The following is a 27,738-nucleotide window of genomic DNA, read 5'->3' on the forward strand; positions in this document are numbered from 1 at the left end:
ATGGGTTTCATCCCTGCCTATGCCGATGTCCCTGCCCGTCCTTGTTCCCAAACCCATCTCCTCACCCTGCCCATGCCCATCCCCATGCCCATCTCCATCTCCATCCCCATGCCCATGCGCATGTCCATGCCCATCCCCATCCCCATATCCATCCCCATGCCCATCCCCATGCCCATCCCCATCCCCATGCCCATCCCTATGTCCATGCCCATCCCCTTGCCCATGCCAACCCCCATGCTCATGCTTATCCTCATGCCCATCCAATCCCTACTTTACCAGAGAAAAATGAGGTCAAGAGAAGTCAGTAACTAGCCCAAAGTTACACAGGTGGCAAATTCCAGAGCTGGGACTTGAATCCAGCACCATCTGATACCAAGGTCCAAGCTTGAACTCCCATGCCATATTCCTAGATGGTTCCTGACCCTGTCTGACCCCTGACTTTGCTGTGTGTCTGACCTTCTATATTGATTTGTCTGCTCCTGACTTGGCCCTTCACTGTTCAAACTTCGGTCAGCTTCTGCATCTCAGTTCAGACTTCTCCACCAGCTACTGGCCCCCTGCTTGACCTTCATGCTATTTCTTCCCCAGGACTTCAGCGACTTCCCCAGTCCCAGTTTTCCTCAGGCCACCACATCTCTGATGACAGGAGAGGTAGGCAGGCTCCAAGGGAGGTGCTGAGAAGGAGGTACTTTAAGTGGAATAGGCCAACCTCATGTCTGTGACCTGCAGTATGTGACAGGGTGGGGAGGGAATCCAAAGCTCCCCAAGGGGAAGCTGTGCGGAATGTGCCAGGAAATCAGCGCGAAAGGAAGAGAGGTTTGCCAGGTTACAGTGAGTTGAAACCAGACACTAGGAATGTGTAGCCAGGAGGTCAGCCTTGCTGCCTGGGAAATACTTGGCCTACTTTGATTTTCAATATTCATTGTTTATTTCTAAAATAAATGTTCCTTTTACCTTTGTAATTCTTAATGTTTTTAGGAACATGGGAAAGAATGATTTTATTCTGGCCTTAGACACTTTTGGCCTTCGAGAGACCGGGCCAGTTTGCTAATTACAGCCTCAAGCCTGGCTGATGGCCAGGTCTTTGGTAGGTGCAGGCTGCCTGCAGTGCATCCGCACACACTGTGTTCCCCAGCCTGGCCCTACGGCCCATTAGGTCACTCGCACTCAAAGGCTGGAACCCTCCCCACCCCGTTGCCCCTTGTTTTCCCACCACACCCGATCTTTTGTCTCCTCTTCTTCCCCTACCCTCAGTCCAAGTCTCCTCACTGATGCTAAAGAGAATCTCTCACATACACCCTCCCCACCTAAACACACATACACACACTCATTCACACCTACATACATTCGCCCAACACCCACACACTCACACCCACACCCAATTCACCAATACATACTCACATACCCACCCACAGAACCACTCGCACACATACACCCCTCCCACCCCCCTCACGCATTCCATGCGTACCCACACCCTCTCACATACACACATACATACCCCCATAACCTCACACACAGACACCCACACTCACACATACACATGCACACACCACACTCACACCCCTTCCTGTCCACACTCACCACACTCACACCCCTTCCTGTAATGGTTGGGTTACAAGTAACAACCAACAACTCTTCTACACAATCTTCCATTTCCACCCTTTGAGCAGCTTTTACTTTAATTCTTCCCACGCTTTCCACTCCCTTTCCCAGCCCTACCATCCTTATATCTTAGATGTTTTCAATGTGAAATTATATCAAGTGCACAAAGGCATAGAGCTTACATCTTTGTGATTTATCAAAAGTGGACACCTAGTAGTAATCCCTCATGTCAGAAAGTGGGGCACTGCTAGCCCCCGACCTTCTCCCATCTCCCCCCGTTGCTTACCTCTTCTCTAATCCTCAGACTTAACTACTCTCCTAAATTTGTGATGATCATCCCTCGATTTACACTGAGGAAATATACCCTAAACACTATAGTTTGCCTGACTTCTTTCACTCAATATGATGTTTGTGAGATTCACCGTGGTTGCACATAGGGCTCACTTTCTATTTTCATTGCTATATAGTGTTCCACTGAATGGATATACCACTGTGCATTCTGCTCCATCCCACTGTCCATTTCATCTGTGTAGATGCTGGGTTATTTCCTGTGTGGGGCTATTACAAGTAATGCAGTTATAAACATTCTTGGCCATGCATTTCCACGACACACATATCTGAAGCTGGGTGTGGCGTTGCCTTTCACAGAGTGGGCATGTTTTCTTTGGTTGATGATGTCAGACTTTCCAGTTTATGTTCCTACTCGCAGTCTCATGGGCATTCTCATTGCTGTATATCTTATCTTCACTTGGTATTGTTAGTTTAAAAAATTTAGCCATTCTTGTGGGGGTATAGTGTTCTCTCACTGTGGTTTTAATGCTAATTCCCTAGAGGTTGAGTATCTTTTCATTTGTTTATTTTGTCATTTGGATAGCATCTTTTGTGATGAGTCTATTCAAGTCTCGGCCAATTTTCTATTTTTTGGTCTTTTAAAAACTGATTGTAGGGTTTAAAAAATTTTAAAATGTATTCTGTATACAAGTCCTTTTTGGTTAATAGACTGCAAAAGTCTTCCATGCCGAGGCTTGCCTTTTCATTTTCTTAATGGTATCTTTCAGTGACTGAAATTCTTAACTTTAAGAAATCTTTTACTACCTTGATAACATGAAGATATTTTCCTATGTTATCTTCTAGAAGCTTTATTGTTTAGTTCTAACATTACAAACATTTATAAGTACAACCCACCTGGACTTGATTTTTTGGATCTTGTGAGAAGGTAGGAGTTAAATGTAATTGCTTTTCCATATGGATATTCAAGTGGTCTAGCACCATTTATTGAAAATACTGTCCTTCACTCACTGTTCTGCTGAGCCATAGGGAAACTTTTCTGAGCTTTCTGGTCTATGCTATTTGTTTATCTATTGTTACACCAATTCTACACTGTTTTAATTACTTGGGGTTTATAAGTTTTGAAATCTAACATAATATGTTCAAGTTTGTTCATCTTCAAGATCACCTTCTCTATCCTTAGCTCTTTTTACATCCATATAAAATTTAAAATCAGCTTGTCAGTTTCTACTGACAATCCTGTTGGAATTCAATTAAGATTATATTGACTCTATGGCTCAATTTTAGAAGAATTGACATTTTTACAATAAACATGGTATATTTATTTAGATTTTAAAGATATTATTACAATAATGTATAATGTATAATTCTCTGTAGGGCAAATTTGTACATCTTTTGTTAGATTCATTCTCAACTTTGATATTTTTGAAGCAATTGTACACAGTATCATTTTAGACATTTTATTTTATGTCTATGTCTGATATTTAGAAATGGAAATGATTCTGGTATGCTATTCTCACATCAGCACCTTGCTATACTCATGAATTCTTATGGTTTACTTGTGTATTTCTTTGGGTTTCCATGTATATGATCACAGTGTACCAGTGAAACTTGATGATTTTAGAATCAGACTGACTTGGTTTTGAATTCTAACCTTACCACCTGATAAATGTAGGACTTTCAAAAAGCTGCTTGATTTTCTGAGGCTCATTTCTCTCTCTACAGAAGGGTGGCACTCTTAGGTTCACAGTGAGGAATAAGTGAGATGAGGTGCCTGCCCCCTGGCAGGGCTGGCAGGCAGGCCAACACTGACTGTTGCTACAACCATCGCCTTCATTTCTTCCTCCCCACCATCTCCGCGGCTCTCCAAGTGCTGGTGCTCACCCTCTCATTTAATGGAATTCCTCTCCTAGATGGTGTCAACTCCAATGGGTTCATCTAGTTCTTGGGTTTCTTGACATTTCTGTGATCCCTGACACATCCGTTTCTGTGATGTCGTTTTTCTAACACCAAATGTGTGAGGTTTTCCACACCAACTGATTCTCTGATTCTCAAACACCAATGGGGTGTCCTATAATTCAGCTCAACTCCGATACTAGCAGTGCAAGGTCAGTGTAGACCCCATGGGTTGAAGGCTCAGTCCCACAAGTCTGTCCCACTTCAGACACTAGTTTCAGGTACAGAGGCCACCTATCCTTCAACCTGGCTGTGAGTTCACGGGCTTCCACAACCCCTTCCTCTAGCTTGATCATTTGCTAGAATGACTCACAGAACTCAGGGAAGTGCTTTCCTTACGTCTACCACTTTATTATAAAGGCTGCAAGGCAGGAACAGCCACATGGAAGAGTCAGGGGTGGCACAGAGCTCCCACGCCCCTTTCAGGTGTGCCACCTTCCCAGCACATCCATGTGTTCACACCAGGAGGCTCCCTGAACCCCGATTTACAGGGAGAGACAGAGGAGAGAACGAGAGGTCTGAGAGGTGGACAGAGGCAGCCAGCGTACGAGTTTGGATTTCACTCTAAGGACTATGTGGAAACCACTGAGGGAGATATTTAAGTTGGGGAGTGACTGAGCACTGGTTCATGTTTTGGAAAGGCCACTCTGGCTGTTGGGCATATACCATAAATTGTCCAATAAGTCCTAACCGCCATTGGTAGGGTCTGTGACTTTAAGCTAATGATGTGTGTAATGAAATTAGTTTTAGGCTAATGGATATAAACAAGAATTACATTCCTGGAACTACATTATAGTGAAATGACATTGAGCAAAAACGGTGTTATCGAGGACCTACTGTGTGGAGACCAGAGTGGAAGTGGGGAGGCCAGCTCAGAGGCCACAGAGCACCCGGTAGGTACGAGGCAGCCTGGACAGCACAGTGTCTAGTCACATGGGTCCTGGTGCCAGCTGCCCACCGCCAGCCCTGGCTCCACCATAAGAGATGTATGACTTTGAGCAAGTCACTGGTCCTCGCTTTGCCTCAGTTTCACCCTCTGTAGGGGGGGCTTAAAGTAGCTCTTAACTCATAGGTTTGTTGGGAAGGCTCAATAAGTTACTGCATGTAAAACATGGGCACCCACGCCATCAGCCCTTATTATTATTATTAGTAGTAGTAGTAACAGTTGTCATCCTGGGTGAATGTAGATAAAACAATAGATTCAAGATGCTGTATTTCTGAGGCTGAGTTGATGTGGTTTGGCAGTAAATTAGATGCTGAGGATGAAGGAAAGTGGAAAAAGGCTCCTATTTCTTTTGGCAAATGGTTTGTTAGTTGTGCTGTTTAATAAAATGTGGAAGACCAATGAAGGAGCAGGTGGTGTGTGTGTGTGTGTGTGTGTGTGGAATAGGATAGTTGTAAACATCCAAGGAGAGCTATCCTGCCAGGGATTCGCTCTACAGGCCTGGAATTCAGGGACGAGTTCGAGGCTGCAGGCGTGTGGGAGTGTGGCACAGTGACGGGTCACCCTGAGAGCGTGTGCGCATGGGGAGGACATGGGCACCCAGGACAGAGCCGAGGAGCAGGGTCCAGCAAAGAGCCTGAAAGAGCAGGCAGGGCGGTGCTGGAGCCCGGAGGCCGTGGGGTGACGGAGCCGAGAGCAGAGTTTCGAGAGTGGCCAGCTGGTTCCATTGCCACCGTGGCTCAGGCAAGCTACGTGGTAAATACAAAGTAGGTAACTGAGTTTGGTAGCATGGACATTTGCTGAATGGACAAATGAGATTTTACTTCATTGGTTGGTACTTTCATTTAAAAATCAGCTCAGTTAGAAAGCCCGGTTGTACGCTCTCCTGATGCCACCAAGAATTAGGTGAGGGGTGCCCCAAGGACAGCAGTCTTCTCAGAGCAGCCTTCAGACGAAGCTGCGATGTGCAGGTTAAAAGAGGTCCCCCTTGTGTGATGGCTCCTGAGTGGAGAAATGGCTCCCGCCTCTTCTTCAGGTAGAGTTTAGGAGCCTCCAGTGAAGGGGGGGCCAGTGTGAAAAAGTGCTTCCGAAGCTGGGATCGGCATCTCCAGGGACACCGCAGTTGGGCACAGCTGTTCTGAACCTGGGAGCAAGTTAATGCACCATCTCTACAGCTTCCCTGAAGCAAACCGTTAACCTTTCAGCTTCTCTGTTACCTAGTGAGGAGGAGACATTAGGTTGGGTGACTCTTAAACTTTCTTCCCAAGCTTTCGTAGGCATCAGCACCACCGAGAGGGCTTGTTAAAATACAGCTCCCTGGGCCCCGCCCCAGAGTTTCTGATTTAGGCCAGGGTGGGACCAGAGAACAGGAATTTCTAACCAGCTGCCAGGTGAGGCTGCTGCTGCTCCTGAGACCACCCTGATGACCCCTGTCTAGATCCTATGCTCCCTGAGAGGAGGGCCCACATCCCTCTGGCTTCCCTGGTTCTTCGGAGGCCCTTAATAAGTCTGCCTCCTGATTAAATGAGTGAAATAAATACACCTCTGTGGACCCCTCATCTCTGAGGTGTGGGGTGAGTGCTGTGCTGAGAGTCTGAGGGACAGGCTGTCCCCAGATTTGCATTGCTGCCCCACGCTCCCCCACAGCCCCCCCGGAGGGCTCTTCTCAGAGCCCCACGTGGCAGAGTGGCCATCTGTGGACCCCGAGCTCTCCTGGAACCCTTCCTAACTTGCAGGGTTTGGTTTTCACATTTTGACTGTCAGCACCCTTTGGCAGTTCAGTTCGTGCCTGCATCCTTGTGGGTGGGGTCAGGCAGAGGGACAGTGCCACAGGTTCTTTAACGGGTAGTTTTTTCTGGGACCCTCTGTGCAGCCCCCAGTGAATCAGCGATGCTCTCGGCTCTCCAGGGCAGAGGAAACGGGGCAGGGCCTGGCTCCTGGCCTCTGAGGGGTGGAATTAGTTAGGGCTCCGTCAAGGCGCCAAGGCTGCTGGTGGCCACAGCCCGTGGAGTACTCGGCTTCTGGGGGAGGCCCTGCACCCCCCACGCACACAGAGCCCCTTTCTTCCTCAGGGAAAAGTGCCCCTTTCACGGCCCACCGCAGGCACAGGAAATGGAAAGTCCCAGGGCGTCCTGAGCCCTGCTCAGCTCCACCAAGGACTGTGCTCCAGCTTTTCCCAGAGGCAGGGACAAGGCCAGGCCTTTGCACACAGGCGGGTCCTGTGGGCAGCTGTGAGTGTTGCAGCTGGAGGCCTCGGCAGCACTGCCCTCCGCGAAGAAGCCCCATGTGCTGGCCTCCCAGCCTTGACCGTGGCTCAGGAGAAAGCAGCTCTGGAGCCCCAGGCCCCCCAGGGTGCAGCCCAGGCAGAGCCTGGAGCCAGGCTTTGCTGAGACGTTGCAATGGCACCCCTGCTGGCTGCACATTCCTGGGTGATGAGGAGGGATTCCAGTGTTTACTCTGAACAATGTTTTCCTGTGTCTGACCACTGGGGTGTTAAATTCTTCCAGATTCCTGGCTCCAGCTGCAGTTGCAGCGGGACAGACCCAGGCCAATGGCAGCTGGCAGGGCGATGGAAGCCAGGTCCGCTGGGCACCTTCGGTCTGGAATTTCCATGCGGTGGATGGAAAGACAGCGCGCCCGGCTCTCTGGGCTCCGTGCCCGGAGGGGTCTGTTGTGGTCTCCACTCGGAACTCTCACTGTGCCTTCTGCCGTTCCCACCCTCCAGAGCAAAAGTCAGCTTTTCTGGTTTGAAATGCGCTGGGGAGTGAAGGCCAGGCAGGGAGTGGAGGGCGTGAAAGCCAGCGAGTTCTGAGTTCTGGAGGTCGGGCTTGTGTGTTTTCCCTGTTAGTATAACCCACAAGTGGAGCTCAGGAGGAATTCGTCTGGTGGGGTGCTGGAAACGAGTGCATTCGGGTTTCTGGGGCTGCTGTGCCAGGAAGTTTTAGCTGCCAGGAGGTAAGAGCTGGATGGGAGCTGAGAATCCTTATTTCTACCCAGGAGGAAACTGAGGCACAGGGAGGTCTAATGACAGGAGGGATAGAACATCAGGCTGGAAGACCTGCCCCAGCACAGCTGGCTAGAGCTCTCAGAACTGTGGGCGGGGGCCTGTAACTATTGCTGCGATTTATTGCTGAGCAAGGCGACCAATGACACAGCCTTGGGGAGACTTTCTTCCCTGTGAGTGTTGATACATCGGTGTCTTTAAAGACACAGCCGAGGGCTTCAGGAAACCAATAGAATCCTTTTGAAGATAAAGGTGCTCTCTGCTTCCACTGCTCGTAATAGCTTCTTCACCCTGTCCTGGCTGATGACCGTTCAGGGGAAACTCACGGGATCCACAAGGACCTGTGCTCTGCAGAGCTTTTGGTGAAGCTCCACCTCTGGGCAGGTGCCTTCAGTCTCTTTTTTAAATCCTCACCCAAGGACCTGTTTTTATCGATTTTAGAGAGAGGAAGGGAGAGGGAGAGGGAAACACTGATGTGAGAGAGATATATCAGTTGGTTGCCTTCTGGTACGCGCCCCAACCTGGGAATGAACCTGAAACCTAGGTATGTGTCCTGACCCAGAATTGAACCCTAGACTGACTTTTCAGTGTACAGGACCCTGCTCCAACCACTGAGCCACCTGATCAGGGCCCTTCAGCCTCTTGAATCAAAACAGCCCAAGTTGGAGTGTGGCGCGGGGCAGATCAAGGCCTTGAAATTCGCATCGTTCTAGACCCTGTACGCCCAGACCCTGGGAACCTACTCCTGAACCCCTCTTACGGTGCACGTGTGTGCCTGTGTGCCCCTGAGTGTGCATGTGTGTGCACGCGTGCGTGTGTGCAGGCACAAGCAGGAAGGGGAGATGGGTGGCAATCCTGCCCTCAGGACCTAGGTGGAGTCCATGCAGTGTTTACATAGTGAGATTACATAAAATAGTCCCCTGATGGAACTTGTCATTCTGAGCTGGCTGCTTTCACAAAGCCATTTTGATGCCAAGGATATTTTTACTTGGTTTTAAAAACAAACCACTAAGATTTCAGCTTTCTATACCCCTCAAATAGTGTGGGAAGCAAGCACCTAGCATCACCTCTGAGTCCCCTTCACACTGTCCCCCCCTCCCTCCAACCCGAGCCTTCTGCCTAATCAGCATGTTTGCTGCCTCAAAGTGGCCTTTTCAGAATTGACTGTTACATGGTGGCCCCATGTTTTTATATTTTGCAGCCATTAATTCTTTATTTATGTAGGTTCTCTTCTTCAAGTAGCAGTGCTATTGCTCTCGAGAGATGGGAGTGCAGTGAGAGGAGTAGTTGCTCAGTGGAGTGGCTCCCACTGCTGGCAGGTGCAAAGCCTCCTCTGCCCAGGCTCATGGCTGGAGCTTCCTCTGAGTGTCCGGGGAGGGCCTGTGTCAGTTCCCTCTTGCTGTGTAACAAATTACCCCAAACTCAGTTGTTTGAAGCAAACGTTCTAATTCCCATGTGCCAGGAATCTGGGTGTGACTTGCTGCATCTCTGCAGGAGGGACAGTCGTGGTTCTGGCTGGGGCTGTGAGCCCATCTGGAGGCTCAACTGCAGGAGGATCCACTGCCACACTCACATAACGATTGGCAAGAGTAAGACCTCACAGCCTGTTACGCGAAGGGCCTTAGATCCTGGCTGGCTGTTGGCTGGAAACCTCCCCAGTTCCCTGACACCTGGGCTTCTCCATAGGGCAGCTCATCGTATAGTAGCCGGCTTCCCGCAGAACAAATGTGTTGGGGAGAGAGAGGGTTCAAGATGGAACTCCACACGTTTTGCAACTTAACCCCTGAAGTAGCATCCTGCTGCTTTTTCCGTATTCGACTTGTTAGAAGTGAGCTGCTAGATGCAGCCCAGGCGCAAGGGGAGGGTTTCACAAGACTGTGAGCGCTAGGAGGGGGGGCCAGTGGGGCGTCTCAGAGGCTGCCTCCCTCCGGCTGTGACGGACAGAGGGACTGAGTTCCATGTTCACTCCCTGGAGCTTTGTTGTCATAGCATCCTGAAGACTTCTAAGAGAGACATCGATCGGTTGCCATCAAACCCACAGCCTCGGTATGTGCCCTGACCCGGAATCGAACCCACAACCTTTTGGTGCATGGGACGTTGCTCCAACCCACTGAGCCCCCAGCCAGGGCGGTCATGAAGTACTTTTATCTGAATTAATGGATCATCATAACATCTTTTGAGGCAGGATGTTTCTCATCCCACATACGAGGAAACTGAGGTTCAAAAACACTAAGTAATTCGCTTCAGATTAGACAAAAAGGTGAAGCTGACTTTCAAAGCAGTTCTCTTGACTCCAAGTCCTGTGCTCCTCCCTACACCCCCTTTCACACTCCTTGCAAACCTAAGCTTCCAGATTATTCCCAGGAGGAATTTGGCGAGACTTCTTGGCCCAATTTCACACATTAAATCATTTAGACCAGGCTGCAGTGACCTGAGAAGAGAAATAGAGCTCAGCTGGGACAGGTGTCGAAGCTGGAGGCTTCACAGAAGACCCGGCTGTTGACTCTGAGAGTTAGTTACACAGGGTGTGTGTGTGTGTGTGTGTGTGTGTGTGTGTGTGTGTGTGTGCGCGTGCACGCACATGTCCATGCACGCTGAGAGTGTGCTTCATAGACTTGCAGGGAATATTCATATGTCCCGCTCAGGGCTCTGTGTGCATATGAACATGTGTCTGCAAGTGAACACAGATGCCTCAGGCTGCTCAAGGTCAAGGATGTTCTGCAGAGGGTCTCCTTTTGGTGAGCGGAGGAGGGTCCAGTGGTACAAACAGGGCTATTGGGATCTGAAAAGTGGGGTGGGTGGGGTGGGTGGGGTGGGGTGGTGAGCCGTGGGGGCAGCAGCGTGGCAGCATTTGTGTTGCAGGGCCCCCTGAGCCCATCTTTACTCTTTCCCGATCTTCAACTTATTGATCTGTTTTTGGTGAGATGCATTTTGCTACTAATTTCTCCAGCCGGAAAGTCAGACATGCTGTTTGGCGCCCTGGAGGCTATCACAGTCCCAGACAGCAGTGTCGATAACACTCGGCCAGTGGGCTCTCACCACACGCCTAGGCCCTGTGCTCCATGCTTTATGTGAATTATCTCATGACAAAAATCCTCACAGCAGCCCACGGGTAGTTCCTATTATTGTTCCTACTTCACAGATGGGAGCAATAAGACTTAGGAAGTTTAAGTATCTCATTTCCGCTCACACAGCTAAGCGGCAGTTGGCCTGTACTGAACACATGCTCTTAATTTTACGCTACACTTTACTCCAAACAATTGTTGAATTGGCAGCTTTCCCTTGTTAGGAACTTTGGCTAGTTCTCTTACTAGTTGCCCTCTCGAGATGTTGAACTACATATGTAATAACATCACAGAAACACAAGAGCAGCAAGGAGTGAGCTGGTTTTCTGCAGCGAGGCACGAAGGTGGACCTTGTAGGCCAGGCCCTGCCAGGGAGAGGACGCCCCACGACAAAGACTCGCTGCATCTCGCCGCTGTGCCAGCGAGACGCACCACAGCCCGCCTTGTTTAATTTGACTTCTGACTCAACAGAAACTCTTTTGTCAGGACTTTAACCCCCTGGCATGTTAGCAACACATATTTTCTGCGTGGCTGGTAGTTATGTTTCATTGTACGCTACTCGCTACTCGCTACTCGTGTGTATTTGTGCCTAGAAAGATTCATTTGAAACCAGTAACTAAATATCTCTTCTCAATTTCAAAAGACCTCTTTCTTGACCTCTGGGGAATTGATAATTACTATTTTCTCTTTTAACCATAGGCAACAGTTTCCTATATATTTAACTGTCTATTTCCCCCAAAACTATCTATAAGTTATATTTTGCCAGTTTACCTTCCTCATTCTATTTTTCTCAGAAACATAGTGAAATAAGCTTCACCAGGGACCTACAAAAGCTTCCATACAGAAGAGAGCCCGAGAGGAGATCAGAGCGAGGTAAGTCTGGCCTTGGGTTTGGACTATAATTAGTTCTCAAAGTAGACAACTTGTGGGCTAAGAGTTGACTGGAATTTAATTATCTTGCTCTGAGCCTTAAGAAACAGTTTCAGGGGGCAGGGGAGAGGGAGACCAAGCAAGAAACATAATAACACAATGGGATAGACGGTCCCATGGATAAGCCGACCTGGAGGCTGGCCGGCCTTCCCAAAGGCTTGTCAGAGATCATCGGAGCAGCTCTGGAAGGAGAGATAAAGGGACTAGAGGGCAGAGGCCACACATCTAAATTTAGAGTCATTCAGAGGGAAGAAAACACACATGTGAAGAGGCAGTGACGTCCACTAACAAGTGGAAGATGCTCAGTGCTGCCTCCGGTGGGGCAGGACCTGGCCCTGTCTGGTGGGAGTGGTGCACGTACTGGACCAGTGGGATGGACATGGAGGCCCAGAGGAAAAGTGGAGTTTGAATCCAGTTCATTTAAGCCCCAGGGACTTTTCGTATCAGACAGGGTGCCCTTCACCTACGATGAAGCCTGAAGCCTGGACTGTTGTGGCTCTAAGTTGCTGCCCTCTTGCTCTTCCGGCCACTTCACATGCAGAGTCTCATAAATTATTCAATCTTCACAATCATCCTGCAAAGGAGGCATGTCATTCCCATGTTACAGATGGGGAAAGTTACAGCTGACGGGGGGGGGGGGGGGCGGAGAAGAAGGGAAAGGGAGGAAGTGATTTGCCCACTTAAAAGTGGTAAGTGACAGTGCCAGGACTGAACCCAGGCCACTCCATTAGTTATATTTATTTTTCATGTTTATTAGGAGAATGCCCACCTTCTGCCAGTTGACCTTCATCACTAGGGCTACTGTCAGTCAGCTAGTCCGTGGTTTCCGTGTCCCACACAGTGTGTGGCTGCCTGAAGCCGGGTCCCCAGACTCCTTGGCAGCTCCAGGGGCGGTGCTGTGGCAATTGCAGCAACATCGGTTCATCTGCTGGTTCTGATCCACGGGCCTGGGGTCAGGGCAGCAAATGGGATCAGTGAGATGCCTGTTCTTAGGTAACTTAACTTCTAGTTGGTTAAGAGAAAATAAACAAATGAGAAAATCGTGAGAAGTGCCAGTTGAAAATAGTTCTATGCAGAGAACTACGATAGTGACTGGCAGCTCCGTCAGGCAGTGGTGAGAGGCCTCCTTGAAGAACCCACATTCAGGCTACTTATAAGATGGCCCATCCCTATGGAGATTAGGGAAAGGTGCATCTAGGCAGAGCGACGTGCTGGAGACGGTCCCTGCCATGGGGACAAGCCTGGTGTGTGTGGGATGACAAAGCCCAAGGTGGCTGATGTGGGGAGTGGTGGGAGTGTCACCAGCTAAGGCTACAAGGACAGGCCAGAGCTAGTCAAGCAGAGCTTTGTAGGCCAAGTAAGGAATTTGCAATGTATCTTAAATGGAATGGGAAGCTTTCGGAGTCTTGGTAGAAGAATGATTTGATTTATGTGGAGAAGGAATGGAAAGGGAAAGGGTGGAAGCAAGGCGGCCACCTGGCAGGTATTTGGTAGGCCAAGGAGAGCTGTTGATGTCTTGGATGAGAATGGAGATGCAGAGGGTGGTGGGGGACGATGGACTGGCTACCTGAAGTGAGGATGCAAGAGGGAGCAAAGACAATTTAGATTTTTGAATGAGGCAGTTTGCTGAAGGATAGTGTCTCTCTCTGAGATGGGAAAGACCGGGGAGCAACATATTAGGGGGTAAGGTCATTAGTTCTGTTTAAACCATGAGAAGTTTGACATCCTACTAGATACTATACAAATGAAGATGCACGGATCACGGTTGGATATATAAATTTGGACTTTGGGGAAGGGATCAGGCTAGAATTAAGATTTGGCAAATAGATGGGATGTAAAGCCACCGAACTGACTGATGTCACCCTGGGGGCTGGTGGAGATAAAAAAAAAAAAAGGAAGGGAGTTGGGAAATCACCAATAAAGACTGAGAAGAAGGGTGGTAAGTAACGTGGGAGGAACATAGGTGCCTGCGGTGTCATGGAAACCAAGTAGAAACGCGTTTGAAGAACATGAGGGTGGCCGGCTCTGTCCAGGGCCACTGCTTCTCGGAAGGTGAGAGGGGAGGGGTGTGAGCTGCGAGGGAGAGGTGTCTTTGATAAGAACAGGGACAGCTCCTCCAGCAGGGGGGAGGGAGGGCAGGGTGGTGGTGGGGAGAGAAGGGGGTTCCTGATGGATTCTTGGGTGTCCCCCAAGGTAGGTGAGGCAAGGACTTCAGGGTCGAGGGAGAGGGAGAAGGGGTCACGAGGTGGTTTGAAATAGTTGTTTGGGGAGCAGGAAAGTGAAAAGTCTTGGAAAAGGGGGTAGTGGGTGGGCTAGTCATGTCGACCGACTGAGATAGAGGAGCAAGAGCGTGGAACATGAAACTAAAGGATTCTGCAGCTGGACAGCCTGAGGGAAAATCTCGGGGCACCTTGGACGCGCTGTGGACCGTCCCTGCGGGCTTTAGTTTCCTTTCTCGTGAACCGGGGGTCATACGGCGTCTAATGCGTATGGGTCTGGTGCGGATTAAATCAGCACAGGTGAGGTGCTCAGGCTGCACCCGTGGGTAGCATGTCCGCAGAAGCTGGCTCCTCTCACCTCGAGCCCGCCGGCGGGCGCTCTGTCCCCGCTGCCCTCTCAGGGGAGCCCGTCAGCCGGTGTCACGCGTCCCGGGCTTGGTCACGCGGGGCTGGGATGAGGCTCCAGGGCCTTAGGAGAGATGATAAGGGGAGGCCGTGGAATTGAAACAGAAGGCGGGAAGTGAGGGCAGGAAGGGTGACAGGGAGGAAGGGAGAGTGGGCGGGCTGACGGGGACTGCGGCGGGGCCTGCTGGGGGAGGGAGCGGGGAGGGTGGGCTGGGGCGGAATGGGGTGCCCACAGGTGGGACTGTGGGTGCAGTGCCGTATTGGCAATGATGAGAAGAGTGGACGGACCACCGGAGCGAGCGGTGGAGACTGAGAGGAAGGCCCGTGTTAGGCGCTGTGTTACCCCATCTTAAAGGAGGCGGGTAGGTCAAGGAAGGCGGGGCCAAGGATTTGCGTGGGTCATTTACGACATGAGGAAAAAAATCACTGATGATGATGGGAATAAAACTGCAAAGAAGCCAGTGTCCAGCGGGTGAAACTGTTAGTGACCGAGGGGCAGAGCCCAAGGGCCGGGAGCTGGCAGCAACCAGGTGGATGAGGGGGTGACATGAGCTTCAAGGCAGGAAGGAAAATGGTTTGAGAACGGCAGTGGGGGACAAGGGGGACGCGTGCCTACCTCCAGGTCCAGAACCTCTGGGCTGTGAGGGGACAAACCACTCCCCCGAGAGACCTGTAGGGGACCGGAGGGAGGGACGTCCTTTGATGGTCTGACAGTGCTCTTGGCAGAGGGCCTCAGGGATGTTTGCAGGTCGTGGTGTCTCCAAATGGCAGCTTTTTACCCTCAGCTTTCAGATTTTACACACAGTTTAACAGTTTACTGAAGACTCTGAGCAAATCCCACATTTCTTGTTCCCTGACGATTTTCTCAACGTGATGTGGCGAATGCTACGTATCACGGGGTCATTTTTGCCTTTCTCTGAGAGCACAGGGAAGAGCAGGCTCTTTTCGGGGGAGGGTTAGGAAGGGTTCCCAACTGGCTGAGCTGCACTCTGGGTTTGGGAGGACATGCCGTTCCTTAGAGGTTGGGAGTGGGAAGAGAATTCAGGACAGAGGCGACAGGACTTGCCAAGAAGTACAGGCATGAGAAGCTGGCGAGCGCCGGGCGAGGGGGTGTCAGGATTGCTGGGCTCTGGGGCGTGCATGTGTCTGTGTGTCTGTGTGTCTGTGTGTCTGTGTATGTGGAGGAGAGTGTGTGGTGGTAGCAGCCAAGGCTGGGAAGCTTTTCCAGGACTAAAATTTTGAAGAGTCTTGCTAAGGAATATGCATGTTATTTTACAGGCAATAGGGGGTAAGTTTGGGACAGAACTGTGATGTGATGAGATTTTTCTAGCTTGGTTTTCCCTGCTTAGGAGTCATGCCTGGCGTAGTACTTGGCACAGTATAAACAGTCAGTGAGTATTTGTTGACTAAATGGATGGCTCTATTTATAAATGATCATTCTTGCAGTAGCTGCAAGGGGATAAAGTCGGGGGAAAGAGAATAGAGAGGCTGTAAAACCTGTTTGGGGAATGGACCCTGACCTTAGGGTACGAGAGGGAAGCAGGAGCTGAGAGTCTACTTGGAGGGTCAGGAAGGACGGCAATGTCACTGACAGGCAGGCGTGGGGCAGAGGAGATGTCTGCGGAAGTGGGGTGACAGTCAGCACTGAGCTTTGTGTAGAACATTTAAATTTGATGAGAAGGCAACACTTGTTCAATAAGCATTTGAAAATAAGAATCTCCCAGAAGAGAGACGGTTCCTAGGAATATATTTTGGTTAATGTATCAAGGTCCCAGTGGTACCGAAGACATCGAGTGATAAGACTTTTAGGAAGTGATTTGAACACTCTCAAAGGGAAATGATTAATAATTTAGGATGCCAATGTAATCATTTATAATGGGACACACCCATGTATTTTTTGACATCAGTTTTCAGAAGACTGCTGCGTGAACAGGAGCAAAGGGGCCACTTTCAGCAAGTCGTACAGCCAGTGAGCCCCCGTTTTGCTCATTCGCTCCTCGGAGAACAAATGCTGGCAGCCCAAGCCCGTGGCAGCCCGGCCCCGCACAGTGCTGGAGGAAACGGGAGGAGGCCTTTGCCACGCTCTCCCTTTCTCAGTAGAAAACATGGGACACGCTTTGACAATTTCTTGGTGGCTCAGGGACGTCATTAAGAGCACCGATGATTTCTACTGGGAGCAGCGCTATTGAAAGGGCTTCATTTGAGTTGGGGCTGCATTGGGGAGCTGAGACTAGTGGCCCCTTCACTAAACGGCTCGTGCTCTCTGAACTTTCGTAGGAAATCGGTTTGCTCCTCACGGCTCTTCGGTTCCCCCAAGCGTCACGTCATGTGCGGACAACTGGCTGGGTTATTCTGCACCTGTTTGGGGAGGGCTGCTGGGTGGCTCCCACAGTGTGAGTTCCAGGCGCCACACCTTGAAGTTTAGAACGCAGTTTTCATTGATCCCATGGCTATTTCTTTGCCAGCATATACAATTCTAACAAAGCATCCAAGCGAGTGGGAGACTTTTGGGGCAATGTCCCTGTGCGTAGCTGGTTTTGGCCACAGGGAGCTGATTCCATTCACTTCTTCCCCGGTTCTCCTGTGACTCGGGTGGCACTAGGGGCTTGTTCTCCAGCTCTCCCGCCTGAAGTCAGCCTCACACTGGTGCTGGGAGCACTTGCCCAGACTCCCTTTTGGTTTCTGGCCTCATCGCTACGGGCTGTGCTCCCGTGAATGGCAGGCCTTGGAGCTGGCAGGAACCCTGGAGACCACTGCAGTCAATACCCTAACTGCTCTTTGTCCACGAAGATGGGAACACGAGGACAATCTTCACCTCTCAGGGTGGGAGGGGCAGTGGATTTGGCAATATTGAATTTTGAGGGAAACTAGCAACTTCAGTAGCCAACATTTTCTGAGCACCTTGCTATAGAGAGGTTTATAAAAAGGGAAAGAGTGTCTATGAGTTTTCATCTTAAAAGACACAATTTATTACTTACAATGGCTAAAATTGGAAACACTGTAAAATTCCTCAGTGGAGACACAATTAATGCTGAGTCTTCACTGGATAGATTATTAAGCAGATGGATTATTAATTATTTTTATTTCTAAAATAATTATGAGAAATCTTTAGGAACATGAAAAAATACAATGTAATGTTAGATTAAAAGTGATGGATTCAAAAGGATATGTGCATTTCATGACCACAGCCATATAAGAACTGGTGAGGGCACAGGTGATGATTGTGTGACACTTAATGGGATTATAGGATGAAAAAATAACATTTTCCAAGCTTTCTATAATGCTGATGTATAATTTCAGTTATGAGAACACATACAAATAAGTACAGCAAAATACAACTGGCCGTCGCCGACAAGGCACACATGTGAATTGCTCCTCTAGAAAGGAGGTGGCTTGTTGCGGCTCCCCCTGGTGATCCGTTAGTGACTGCGGGCTGGCCACACCCGGGGGGAGGATGGGGCTCTGCTCACAGGATAGAGGTGTCTGTGTACAGCGTTGAAATAACCTCCTTCACTCCATCTTCCATTTGAAAAGTGCCAAGTGCCATTTACAGAGCTTTTCCTGCTTCGCTTCATCCCCAAAAGCTGTGCTTTCTTTTTGTTTAATTTCCATTTTGTAAGTTGTTTTAGGACTAAAGTTATTGCTGAGTATGAATAAAGAGATTCAGGGTAAAGTACAGTCAAACTCTTGATTTTCAGGAGGCAATTTATTTGGATTGCGGTTCAACTCAGGAAAACTCAACTCCAACCATTGGGAGTTTTGATTTTATCATGATTTGAGGTTCTCTGTTACCCAAGAGTTGGGTGCAACGTGTGATGTGTGGATTTTCTCACATTTGGGCATGAACTGCGGCAACTGTGTGACGCTGAGGACAGGCTGTCAACAGGCTGGTGGAATGACTGAATCCTGTAGAAGGCAGCTACTATAGTTCTCTGCTTCTAGGCAAAGTCTCAAATGTAAGTCACCGTCTTCGAAACAGACACCTGCCTGGGTTGCTAGTGCTTTGAGCATTTTAAAGGAGGCGGTGGCCTGGCCCATGGGCTGAGGCAAGTCCTGGGAACACCTGTCTGTTTCCCAGTCTTCTCTGGGCCCACAGCACCCCACTGTCCCCGTGGAGCAGGACTTCCGTTTCCTGACTGATTAGACACTGCGAGCGACACACTTTCAGGGGCTCACTGCTCAGGAGCCAGCTGTCGGGCAGAGAAAGGGTCTCTGAGCACATGTTGCCTAACGTCACTCATGTCGTTCCCTGAGTGTGAGGTTGCAGGGCTATTTCTCGTTGCCTGACTCTCTGTATCTGTCTTACTTGTTTGCCTATTGGTGCAAAATGCCCACCCAAAACCGTCCACAGGAGGAAAGGCTGAGAGGCTCTCCTTTGATTGTGTCTATCCGGCTTGTTCTGAAGTTTTCATTGTAAAATTGGAGCTTGATCTATGGATCATATGGTCGGGCCACATATGCTTTGTGCCCACTGGGTCTTCATATTACAAAGTAGGATTAAAAATATATATATATCTTTATTGCTTTCAGAGGGGAAGAGAGAGGGAGAGAGAGAGAAACATCAATGATGAGAGAGTCATTGATCGGCTGCCTCCTGCACGCCCCCCACTGGGATCGAGTCCTCAACCCGGGCATGTGCCCTGACCGGGAATCGAACTGTGATCTCCTGGATCCTAGGTCGATGCTCAACCGCTGAGCCACGCCAACAGGGCTAAAGTGGGAATTTTTATATTTATGATCTAATATTCCTTGGATCAGTGTAAAATTGAATTCATAGTTGTACCTGGTAGGTAGACAATGCCCAGCGCTTTTTCCCGCAGTGAATTTGTAAAGCGTTTATTCAGCTCACTTACATTCTAGTTCAGAGCAGAGCACATACTATTTGGAAACAACCCGTGTAATCTGCGTACTAGACGCTGAGTAGAGGACTTCGCTCAAGATTTGAAAACACTGAGGTGGCATTTAAACAACACCCGCTGCCCTTCAAGGTTCAGCACAGCCACCTTCTCTTCTCGGACCTGTTTTCTGACCTCCCTCCCCACGCAGGCTCACCGAGGACGGTGACGGTCTGTCTCCTCATGGGGCTGAGCTCCTTGAACCGAGGCTCCGCCTCCTCCCGCTCCGGTCCCCAGCCCCTGCTGCAGGGCCCGGTACACGGGAACACTCAATAACCGTCTGCAGAGGGACTGAGGGACTTGTTCTGACCTATGCACAAGGACGTCTCTCTCTCTTTTTTTTTCTTCTGATGACAAAGATGATATGGATTATTCTTGAGTTGTTGTTGGCATGGGAAACAGACCTGCTTTGTGGATCTTTGACACTGAGAAGTGTAGACCCCAAAGCAAGATGTGAGTGTGGAGAATGCATGGCTTGTTTGGGGTGGGCACAGGACCCACAGCAACATAGACTTGCTGAATGCACGCATGGAGGAGCGCACTGATGCTGCATGGCCGTAGGTACTCGAACCCTCTTTCCACTGTTGTGTCTCTCAAGGCATATACATTCTCAGGTAAATGACACAGAGCACAGAGGCGTTTCCACAAGCAGAGTCTGCCCCTCCGCCCCCCACAGCGGTGAATCGACGAGGCCAGAGCTCTATAGGAAGATGGGCACCTCTGGCTGGACTCCCACCTCCTGCCCCAGATGTGGTTAGAGACCATTCCTTCCCCTAGAAAGAGGCGCCGTCTGGATTGGAACATGCTCCCCGCTCCCAAAGCTGCCCTTCATGCGCACTTGGCTTTTAGCAGAGTGAAGGAATGGGCTTGTAGCTCCTCTCCTTGGGGTGTGGGTGTGTTTGGGGAGGGGCAGCGGTGAGGAGGAGGAGGAGACCAGCATAAGGAAGGGCCAGAGGGCTCCTCCTCTTTCCTGGAAGACCAGCTTACCCCTCCCCCCATTTCCCTCTGTCTTACCAGTCCCAGGGTTCCCAGTGCTCCCAGCATCAGTGCTGCTAAAGGCACATCAAACCACTATCCGTGTGCACCCCAGAGCCTATCAGGTGGAGGTGAAACTGTGGCAAGAGGTTCCATCGCTTCCTTGGAATCGGGGGCAGGGTAAAGAGGTGGAGAGGACCGTGACGGCGGGGCTAGTGGGGAGTCTGTGGTGTGCACCTTGTTTCACCAGGTGAAACCAAGGGCTCAGCACATATGCTGGGCCTGTGAGGGGGGGGCACCCCGGATGGCGAGCGCCAGGCTGGTTCACACCCAGGAGCGTTGTTCCGCGTCGTAGAGAAAAACCTTCCAAGACTCTTCGGGCCTAAGTGGCAGCTTCCTCTTCAGCCAAAAATAAACAAGGAGCAACCAGAGGGCAGACGAAGGAACAGGGCAGGGAGGAAACGAGAGGCTGAGGACAGCATGCCGGGGTGAAACGGAACTGCATGGGCTTCCTGTTTCGGGTGCTGTGCTTGTCCTTCTGGCGCAAGACAAGACTCTTCGGTGCGGTGCAGGGAACAAAGTGAGAGCCGAGGCGCAGCAGGACAAGACGCCTGCAGACTGGGGCGGGGGAGAGGAGCGAGGCGGAACGGGAGGAAGCCTTGGTTTCCAGTGGAGCATGAGGCCCTCTCAGGCTGTTCTCCTGCGTATGGACGTGTTCGTGGGACAAACCTTCTGAGACTGATTTCAGAGGAGGTGAGCCATCGAAGACCCGCCCTTACCCTGAGCAAGTTCATCCTTCCATCCTCTTACGTCATGACATTTTCTGATGCTCACAGTTCCAAAACAGGGGCTAGAGAAAGATTTCAGGACCCACACAGGCGTTTTCCTGGTTACTTGTTTCCACGAGATGCCTTACCCAGTGACTGAATGCACGAATGACTGATGAACGATTCCATGGCCAAATGAGATTAGGGATGCTACATTTTAATCTGCTGCAAATCAATCTGTCCTTAGAGATTACAGAACAAGTTAGCATGGTACGAGCTCTGAGAAACCCCGAGCTAAAGGAATTTGTTTAACATGTCAGTATTTAAACTTACCTGACCCAGGCCAGGCCTTCTAAATTTATAGTCCACAACACCATAGACTATGCTAATAAGGCCCCCGGATTAAACAATGTGGTCATATAGGGTGACCCTACCCATGGACCGCTTTCCCCTTTACATAACACCTGTTAGCCTCTGGAGAGATTCCTGCATTCTATGGGTCACAGCTTAGGCGACACTGGGTTAAGAAAATGTCTTGCCCATCACGAGATTGCAAATGGCGCTACTTTCACACCATATTGGAGCTACACGTCTGAGTGGGATTGACCGGTGCCCGTGAATTCACCCCTCAGTCCTGCTTGGGACCCACAAGATCCTTTTGTAAGATGGTTTCCTGAGATAAAGATGCAGCCTGTGGCCACAGACAGAAGGTGAGATTAGCTTTGCATGAGAATATCATTCACGGCCACAGTTTTCTTAGCTCAGTGCTTTAAGGAAATGGCTTTTGATCTAAGTCAATTTTGATATATCTTTATTGATTTCAGAGAAAGGAAAGGAGAGGGAGAGAGAGAGATAGAAACATCAATGATGAGAGAGTCATTGATCGAGCGCTCAACCTGGGCATGTGCCCTGACTGGGAACCGAACCCCGATCGCCTAGGATCCCAGGTCGACCCTCAACTGCTGAGCCACGCCCGGCCGGGCCTAGGTCAATTTTGGAATAGGCAGAGGTGCAGCGCATGCTCCATGATCCTTTTAAATGTTGAAAGGTCACTGATAGGCAGCACCGAATATATACAATAAAGAATTCTCGAATGGAAATGTGTTTCGGAGCTGCCAAAGAGCTGGAATGATCCCTTGGCTGTTTCCTGCCTCTTGAGTAGCCAATATCCTGTAAATCTTCAGTGTTTTTTGGTTTAGATCCTAAAACAGGAATTCCCAAGTTTTGTCGCACATTAGAATCAAGCTTTTAATTCTTATGCCCGTGTTGCATCCCATACCAATGAAATCACAATGTTTTGGGTGGGAGTCAGGCATTTAAATTTTTAAAAGATCTCCAGTAATTCCAATGTGCAGCGAAGTTGGAGGATTGCAGGCTTAGAAGCACTTTTATTTCCAGACATTTAATTAAACCAGCAATGCTTCTGTGAGAGAAGCAGGACAGGAATTCACCGTCACCCTCATCTTGTTTGGTGACAGAAGTCTCAAGAAGTTAAGGATCTTGATCAAGGTCACACATTTGTGTTAGGCTCCAGACAAGTGTCACTCCTTTGAATTTCTTTAGGTCAAATCCAGCATTATCAGACTAGATTCTGGAAATGGTAGGATAAGAGACTGAGGTGGGAGTGGGAGGAACTGGGGTTGAAAACCCAGTGGGTAGAACGTGGGCCTTTGTGTCTGAAGGAGAAACGTGGAAACCATGCCTGTGCTGTGCCTCCCGCCCCTCCGTCAGTGCTGATTCTGTCTGCGGATGCTGGTTTCGTTTCGTTTATAGAGAGAATGGAATCTTTGTGCCAGAGTTGAAGGAGGCTGTCAAAGCCCACAGCTTGTCTTCGGACTTAATGTCAACTATTTGTCTCCTTATTTTCAAACAAACAAGTTCTCCCCATGAGTTTTGAGGCTGTCTCAAACATTTGCTCCCTTGGTTTTATACTTTCCTGGTTCCTGAGTCAGCAGTTATGAGAAAAACTTGCCATCTTCTAGAACTGGGCTATCAGCCAGAGGCTGTTGTAGGGGTCCAGTGACGTATGGTGAGGGATTTTAGGGCTGTTGTAGGGGTCCAGTGACTTGTGGTGAGGGGTTTTGAGCAAGGTGGTGACTTATACAATTGTAGGTTCATGTTGAAACAAACAATTTATTAATAACTGGACTTCTTTGAGGCTTCAGGATTCATTAACTAGAAACTTAGAGGCAAAGATAAAAGGAATTATCCAAAATTCCCCAAATACCACCAACTCAAGGCAGCTTTTTCACCACCTGGCATGATTGAGCAATCCTATTGTACATATGGGGTGAAGTACAAACACATTCCTACCGAATACAGAAGCTAAGTCAAGGATTTCCTTTCACTGTAGGCCGACAGGTGTGGGCGGGGACACTGGGCGACACATTCTATGTTGCTGGGAACTTGGAATGACCTGAAATTCTGGGACCTGATGGTAGGTCCTAGAAGAAGATGCTTCCACTTCCAAGTTTTAAAAATTATTATGTAAAACTCTCAAGGTTAGAGGACTATTTGAACATTATGTCTTCCCTAGCCTCAGAAAAATGACACTGAATTCTCCTAAGAATCTATTGTCAGGAAAGGTTGCCACTGGGACAATAGTATGGACTTTCTCTGTAAGGCCTGGATCAGAGGAGGTTTGACAACAGCTAGCCTTTATTTATTTATTTATGAGTATGAACGAATCTCTAAGATGCTATCTTTTGTTAGGTGTGTTATAATAAAATGCTAACATTTGTAATAATTTACTTTATAGAGATAGTGGGATTTAAGGCTGTCCCTGTCTACAGCACACTCACTTGTATTCCACAAAGTTCTCTCGATTAGAAGAAAAAAGGGAGGAAAACCTGTGAACTGCTTATTTCAGGGGAGTGTTTCACAGACGAATGAGTCAGTTGAAGAAAAGATTTAGAGCCATTATCAGTGTAAACTAAAGCTACTCAGTGTGGTCCTCAGACCAGCTGAGTTACCTGGGAGTGAGTTAGAAAAGCAAATTCTCAGACCCACAGAACAGACCTAATGAATCTGACCGACTGGGGTGAGCCCCAGCCCTCTGTGTTTTCACAGCTTTCCAGGTAATTCTAGTGCTCACTAAAGTTCGAGAAGCATTTTCCTAGAGTGATGGTTCTCACAGTGTGGTCTCCTGACCAACGCCATCAGCATCTCCTGGAACTTGGTGAAAGCCACCCGGGACTCATTCCCTGGGTCTCGGCAGGTAGGTCCTTGGCACCTTTAGGGGTCCATAGGCCACAGAAGTGGCAAAAGTGAGCATATAAACTAATGAGTTCTTAGATAAAAATTATCTGGACAGGAACTGAAAAGATCTCCTGGATCTGTTTCCCAACACTTGGTAATTAATAACAAAACCTTACAGATGCTCAATGGCTCCCTCCCACCTATGGTTTAGAGCACTGGCTGCTGAATCTGCAGCTCGGGTGGGGGTGGCGTGGCAGGGGGAGGCCCAAGACCTGTGTGTGTTGTAACAAGTCCCACAGGTAGATGGACCTTCTCAAGTTCAAGAGCCACGAGACTTTAGTTTCCATCAAATTGCCCGCTGCGTGGCCATGTAGAGATTGGCTTCCCTGTGTCAGCCTGGAGTCGGCTCCTGCCAGCTGCCCATCTCTGCCAATGCCAGGCTGAGACGTGCAGCCGGGAGGGAGGGAACTTGGCCCACTGCAGAACGTGACCACGCTGGGCTCCGGGGGAGATGGCGTGGCTTTGAAGTGGAGACCTTTCTTCACTCTTTCTGTGGTCCAACCTCCATGCAGGCCTGAAAGCTCAGAGCCCGGAAAGCAGAAAGCCTGAGCCTGCACGACCAGTGCGCTGGGCTCGCCGAGCCCGTCTCCTGCTCCCTGGAAGGCACTTCCTCCTCTCCGAGGGGGTCATCAGCCTCATGCAGAGACCCTTGCCCTCGAGCCCAGGACGGCTGCCAACCACTTTCTTCTTAGGTCACTTTGGGGTGGCTCTAGGTAATGAGTATATTTTCCCAAAGGTATTTGGACCCACGATGTGACAAACCCTCTAAAATTGAACAAGAGAACTGATACAAGAAAGATGAAGGCTGATGAAGGTAGGGCTTGAGGCCTGGAGGGGGGCTTGTGCTGCAGGCTGGAGCCTGGCGGAGGATGTGGGGCAGGTGAGGGGGCCCCTCGCTGCATTGGTGGGGGGAACACAGCATGTTGGGGGATGAAAGGGCTGCTGCCCATTTCATCCTGGACAGTTTTAGTTTCCCCTCTGCCAGATATTAGCAAATGTCCTAACCTTCGGGCTCTGTGGCTTGTGCACTTGCTCCGAGGAGACAGTGGCGAGCAGTCCAGCCTGTGCCTAGAAGCTGGGACGTGCATTCTCCAATGAGAGGTGACCCCGCACACCTCGCCTTCCTGGGACAGAATAGTACTCTTGCAGAAACATGGGACCTTTCACCGCATGCTCTCTCCTGACGGATGTGTTCCCAGAGGAGCTCCAGCTCCTGACCACCCCGGGGGCGGCTGGAAGGAACCGTGTAACCTCATCTTCTCTTGATTACCCCCATTCACAGTGCTTGTCACTGAGTTCAGGCTGGAGGTGGAAAGATGAACATTTTAATCCCACCGCCTCTCAGACTCTTATTGAAATGACCAAAGAAATAGAAAATCAAGAGAAGTGTGCACCCCTTGAGAAAAGAGAGGGATGCACAAGCCGAGGGAGAGAAATTCTGAGGCGTTTTCTGCTAGCCTGAGTAAAGCTGCAAAGGGAAGAAGGAAGGACTGCCCCTGATTTAGTATCTACATAGAATCAGCTGCTTGATAAACTAATGGGTAGAATTCCTAGTAATGCCCCCCAACCACCAAACATCCCAAATTTCTGGCCAGCAGCTACAGTAAAAACTTATGAATGTTTGAGCCCATTAGACTTGAGATCAAACCTACCATTTGCTAGTTGTGCAAATGAGCCAGCCTTAGTCTTATCCTCTGTTAAATGGAGCTAATACTCATGCTAAGGTATAACAAGGATTAGATAAAATAGTGCAGGCAAGGAGACATAGCCAAAATTCTCATGGTTACCGTTTATTGATTACTATATACCAGGCACTGTGCTGAGGCTTTACAGACATAAATTTCCTTTAATCCACAAGGAAGCCCTGGTAAGTTGATCTTACTTTAAGGACTACTTTACACATGAGGCAACTGAATGAGGTCTAGAAGTGTTAAGACACTTGTTCGAGGTTCACAGCTGCTAAGGCCAGAGAAGGATTTGAACTCAAGCAGTCTAAGTGCAAAGTCTGTGTGTTCAAACCCTGAGCTATGCTGTTCCAAGCCCTTAACATATATCACTTCATTTAATCCTTACAGTAGCCTTATGGTGACCATTTTTATGGGTGAAAATGTGAGTTCAGAGCTAAACAATTTGATGTTTATATAAGATCTGAAACCCAGCCTGCGTGACTCCAAGTTCCCTGCTCTTTACTATCACACTGTTCTTTAATTGATATACTCAGTGGAATGTGATTGTGTTTCCCAATTTTGCATTAGATTTTATTCCCCTTGAACAGAGGGGATTGAGAGAGTCAAAATGTAGTTCCAACACTCCCCTTCTTTGAATTATTGTGTGCAAGAGCCTCTAAATCGCCTAATTTCTCCTTGTTGGTAGAACTCACGGAAAACATTGGGCTTCCCCTGGAACTGCTTGAAGAACATGAGCCTTGGCCAGCCTACGTCACATACACCTCCCCGACGGTGCAAAGACTCATCGAGAAGAGCAAAGCTAGAGAACTGGAGTGCATGCAAGCTCTCGAGGAAAGCCGGTGGACTCTGAGGCAGAGTAAGCCTTCCAGCATCATCCAGATGAAAAGGAAAAAGTCATCCAAGACCTCTGCCAAAGCGATGCTCATGGACACGAAGTCTGAGGCCATGATGTCGGTGTGGAGCACTTTCTCGCTATTGGCTGCAGCTTCCACGCCAGAACCCACACAGTTTCATACGGATTCCAGAGAAAGTCCCACTGCAAACTATAACAAGATCATCTTCTCTCGAAAACCTCTGATGAGGATGCTTCCATACAGCTCACTTCTGGCCAGCAAGGAAAAACATTTAAATGTTTAGCAAGGAGTCCCTGCCACCATCCCCCAAGATTGTACAGCAATTAAGCTTCATTTGCCACAAATTTCACTATGTCCTTTAAGGCTGAACTTGCCCCTGCTCGTACAGAGGTTGGCTGAGATAAATCAGATCAGATGTGAGCTGGGGGTGGGTGGGTGGATGGGCATACCCCCTCCAGCATCACAGTCGGATGGGGCTGGGAAGTCCCAAGCTCTAGTCCACACTATTGATGCTTAGGACCTAATTGTGGGTAAATCAGCCTGGGCCCAGACAGGAGACAGGCGTCACACCAGCTATGTTATTAAAGATAATTTAATGTAAAGAATTATTAACCAGGTAACTGAAGAGACAGGAGGAGAACATAAAGTTATCGGTGGAGGTAGTACATGCAGGAGGCAGTTATCACCTCCAGGGCGGGGGTGGGTGGAACAAAGGGAAGATGTTGGACCTAAAAGTGAGACAGTTGGAGAAGGGGCATGTGGGCTGAATCTCAGGTTCCCGAGGTAGGGGAGTGGGGTGCTGCTTAGCTGGCACTGGTGTCTGAGCTCAGAGGAGGACCCCTATGGGGATGGCACCCCTGCCTCTGAGGAGGGGTGCTGCTGAGGCTGA

At 49.3% G+C, this 27,738-nt stretch overlaps 1 protein-coding gene across 1 annotated transcript; it reads left to right on the plus strand.

Moving 5' to 3' along the window:
- CDRT4 (CMT1A duplicated region transcript 4) lies at positions 1–27,500 on the plus strand. Its single transcript, XM_087826466.1, has 3 exons — positions 1–304; positions 589–651; positions 26,609–27,500. The coding sequence occupies exons 1-3, from the start codon at positions 1–3 to the stop codon at positions 27,130–27,132; spliced, it is 891 nt and encodes a 296-aa protein (XP_087682592.1). The 3' UTR covers positions 27,133–27,500.
- Positions 27,501–27,738: the final 238 nt, after the last annotated feature.

This window comes from Miniopterus natalensis, chromosome 17 (assembly GCF_054644295.1).
Source record: "Miniopterus natalensis isolate mMinNat1 chromosome 17, mMinNat1.hap1, whole genome shotgun sequence".
NCBI classification, from domain to species: domain Eukaryota; kingdom Metazoa; phylum Chordata; class Mammalia; order Chiroptera; family Miniopteridae; genus Miniopterus; species Miniopterus natalensis.

What these genes read in the sequence shown, in the direction of transcription:
- CDRT4 (XM_087826466.1), top strand. Translation starts at nt 1, where the DNA reads ATGGGTTTCATCCCTGCCTATGCCGATGTCCCTGCCCGTCCTTGTTCC. An exon ending in AATGAGGTCAAGAGAAGTCA is followed by an intron (nt 305 to 588) that starts GTAACTAGCCCA and finishes TTTCTTCCCCAG; the next exon opens with GACTTCAGCGACTTCCCCAG. An exon ending in CATCTCTGATGACAGGAGAG is followed by an intron (nt 652 to 26,608) that starts GTAGGCAGGCTC and finishes GTCAAAATGTAG; the next exon opens with TTCCAACACTCCCCTTCTTT.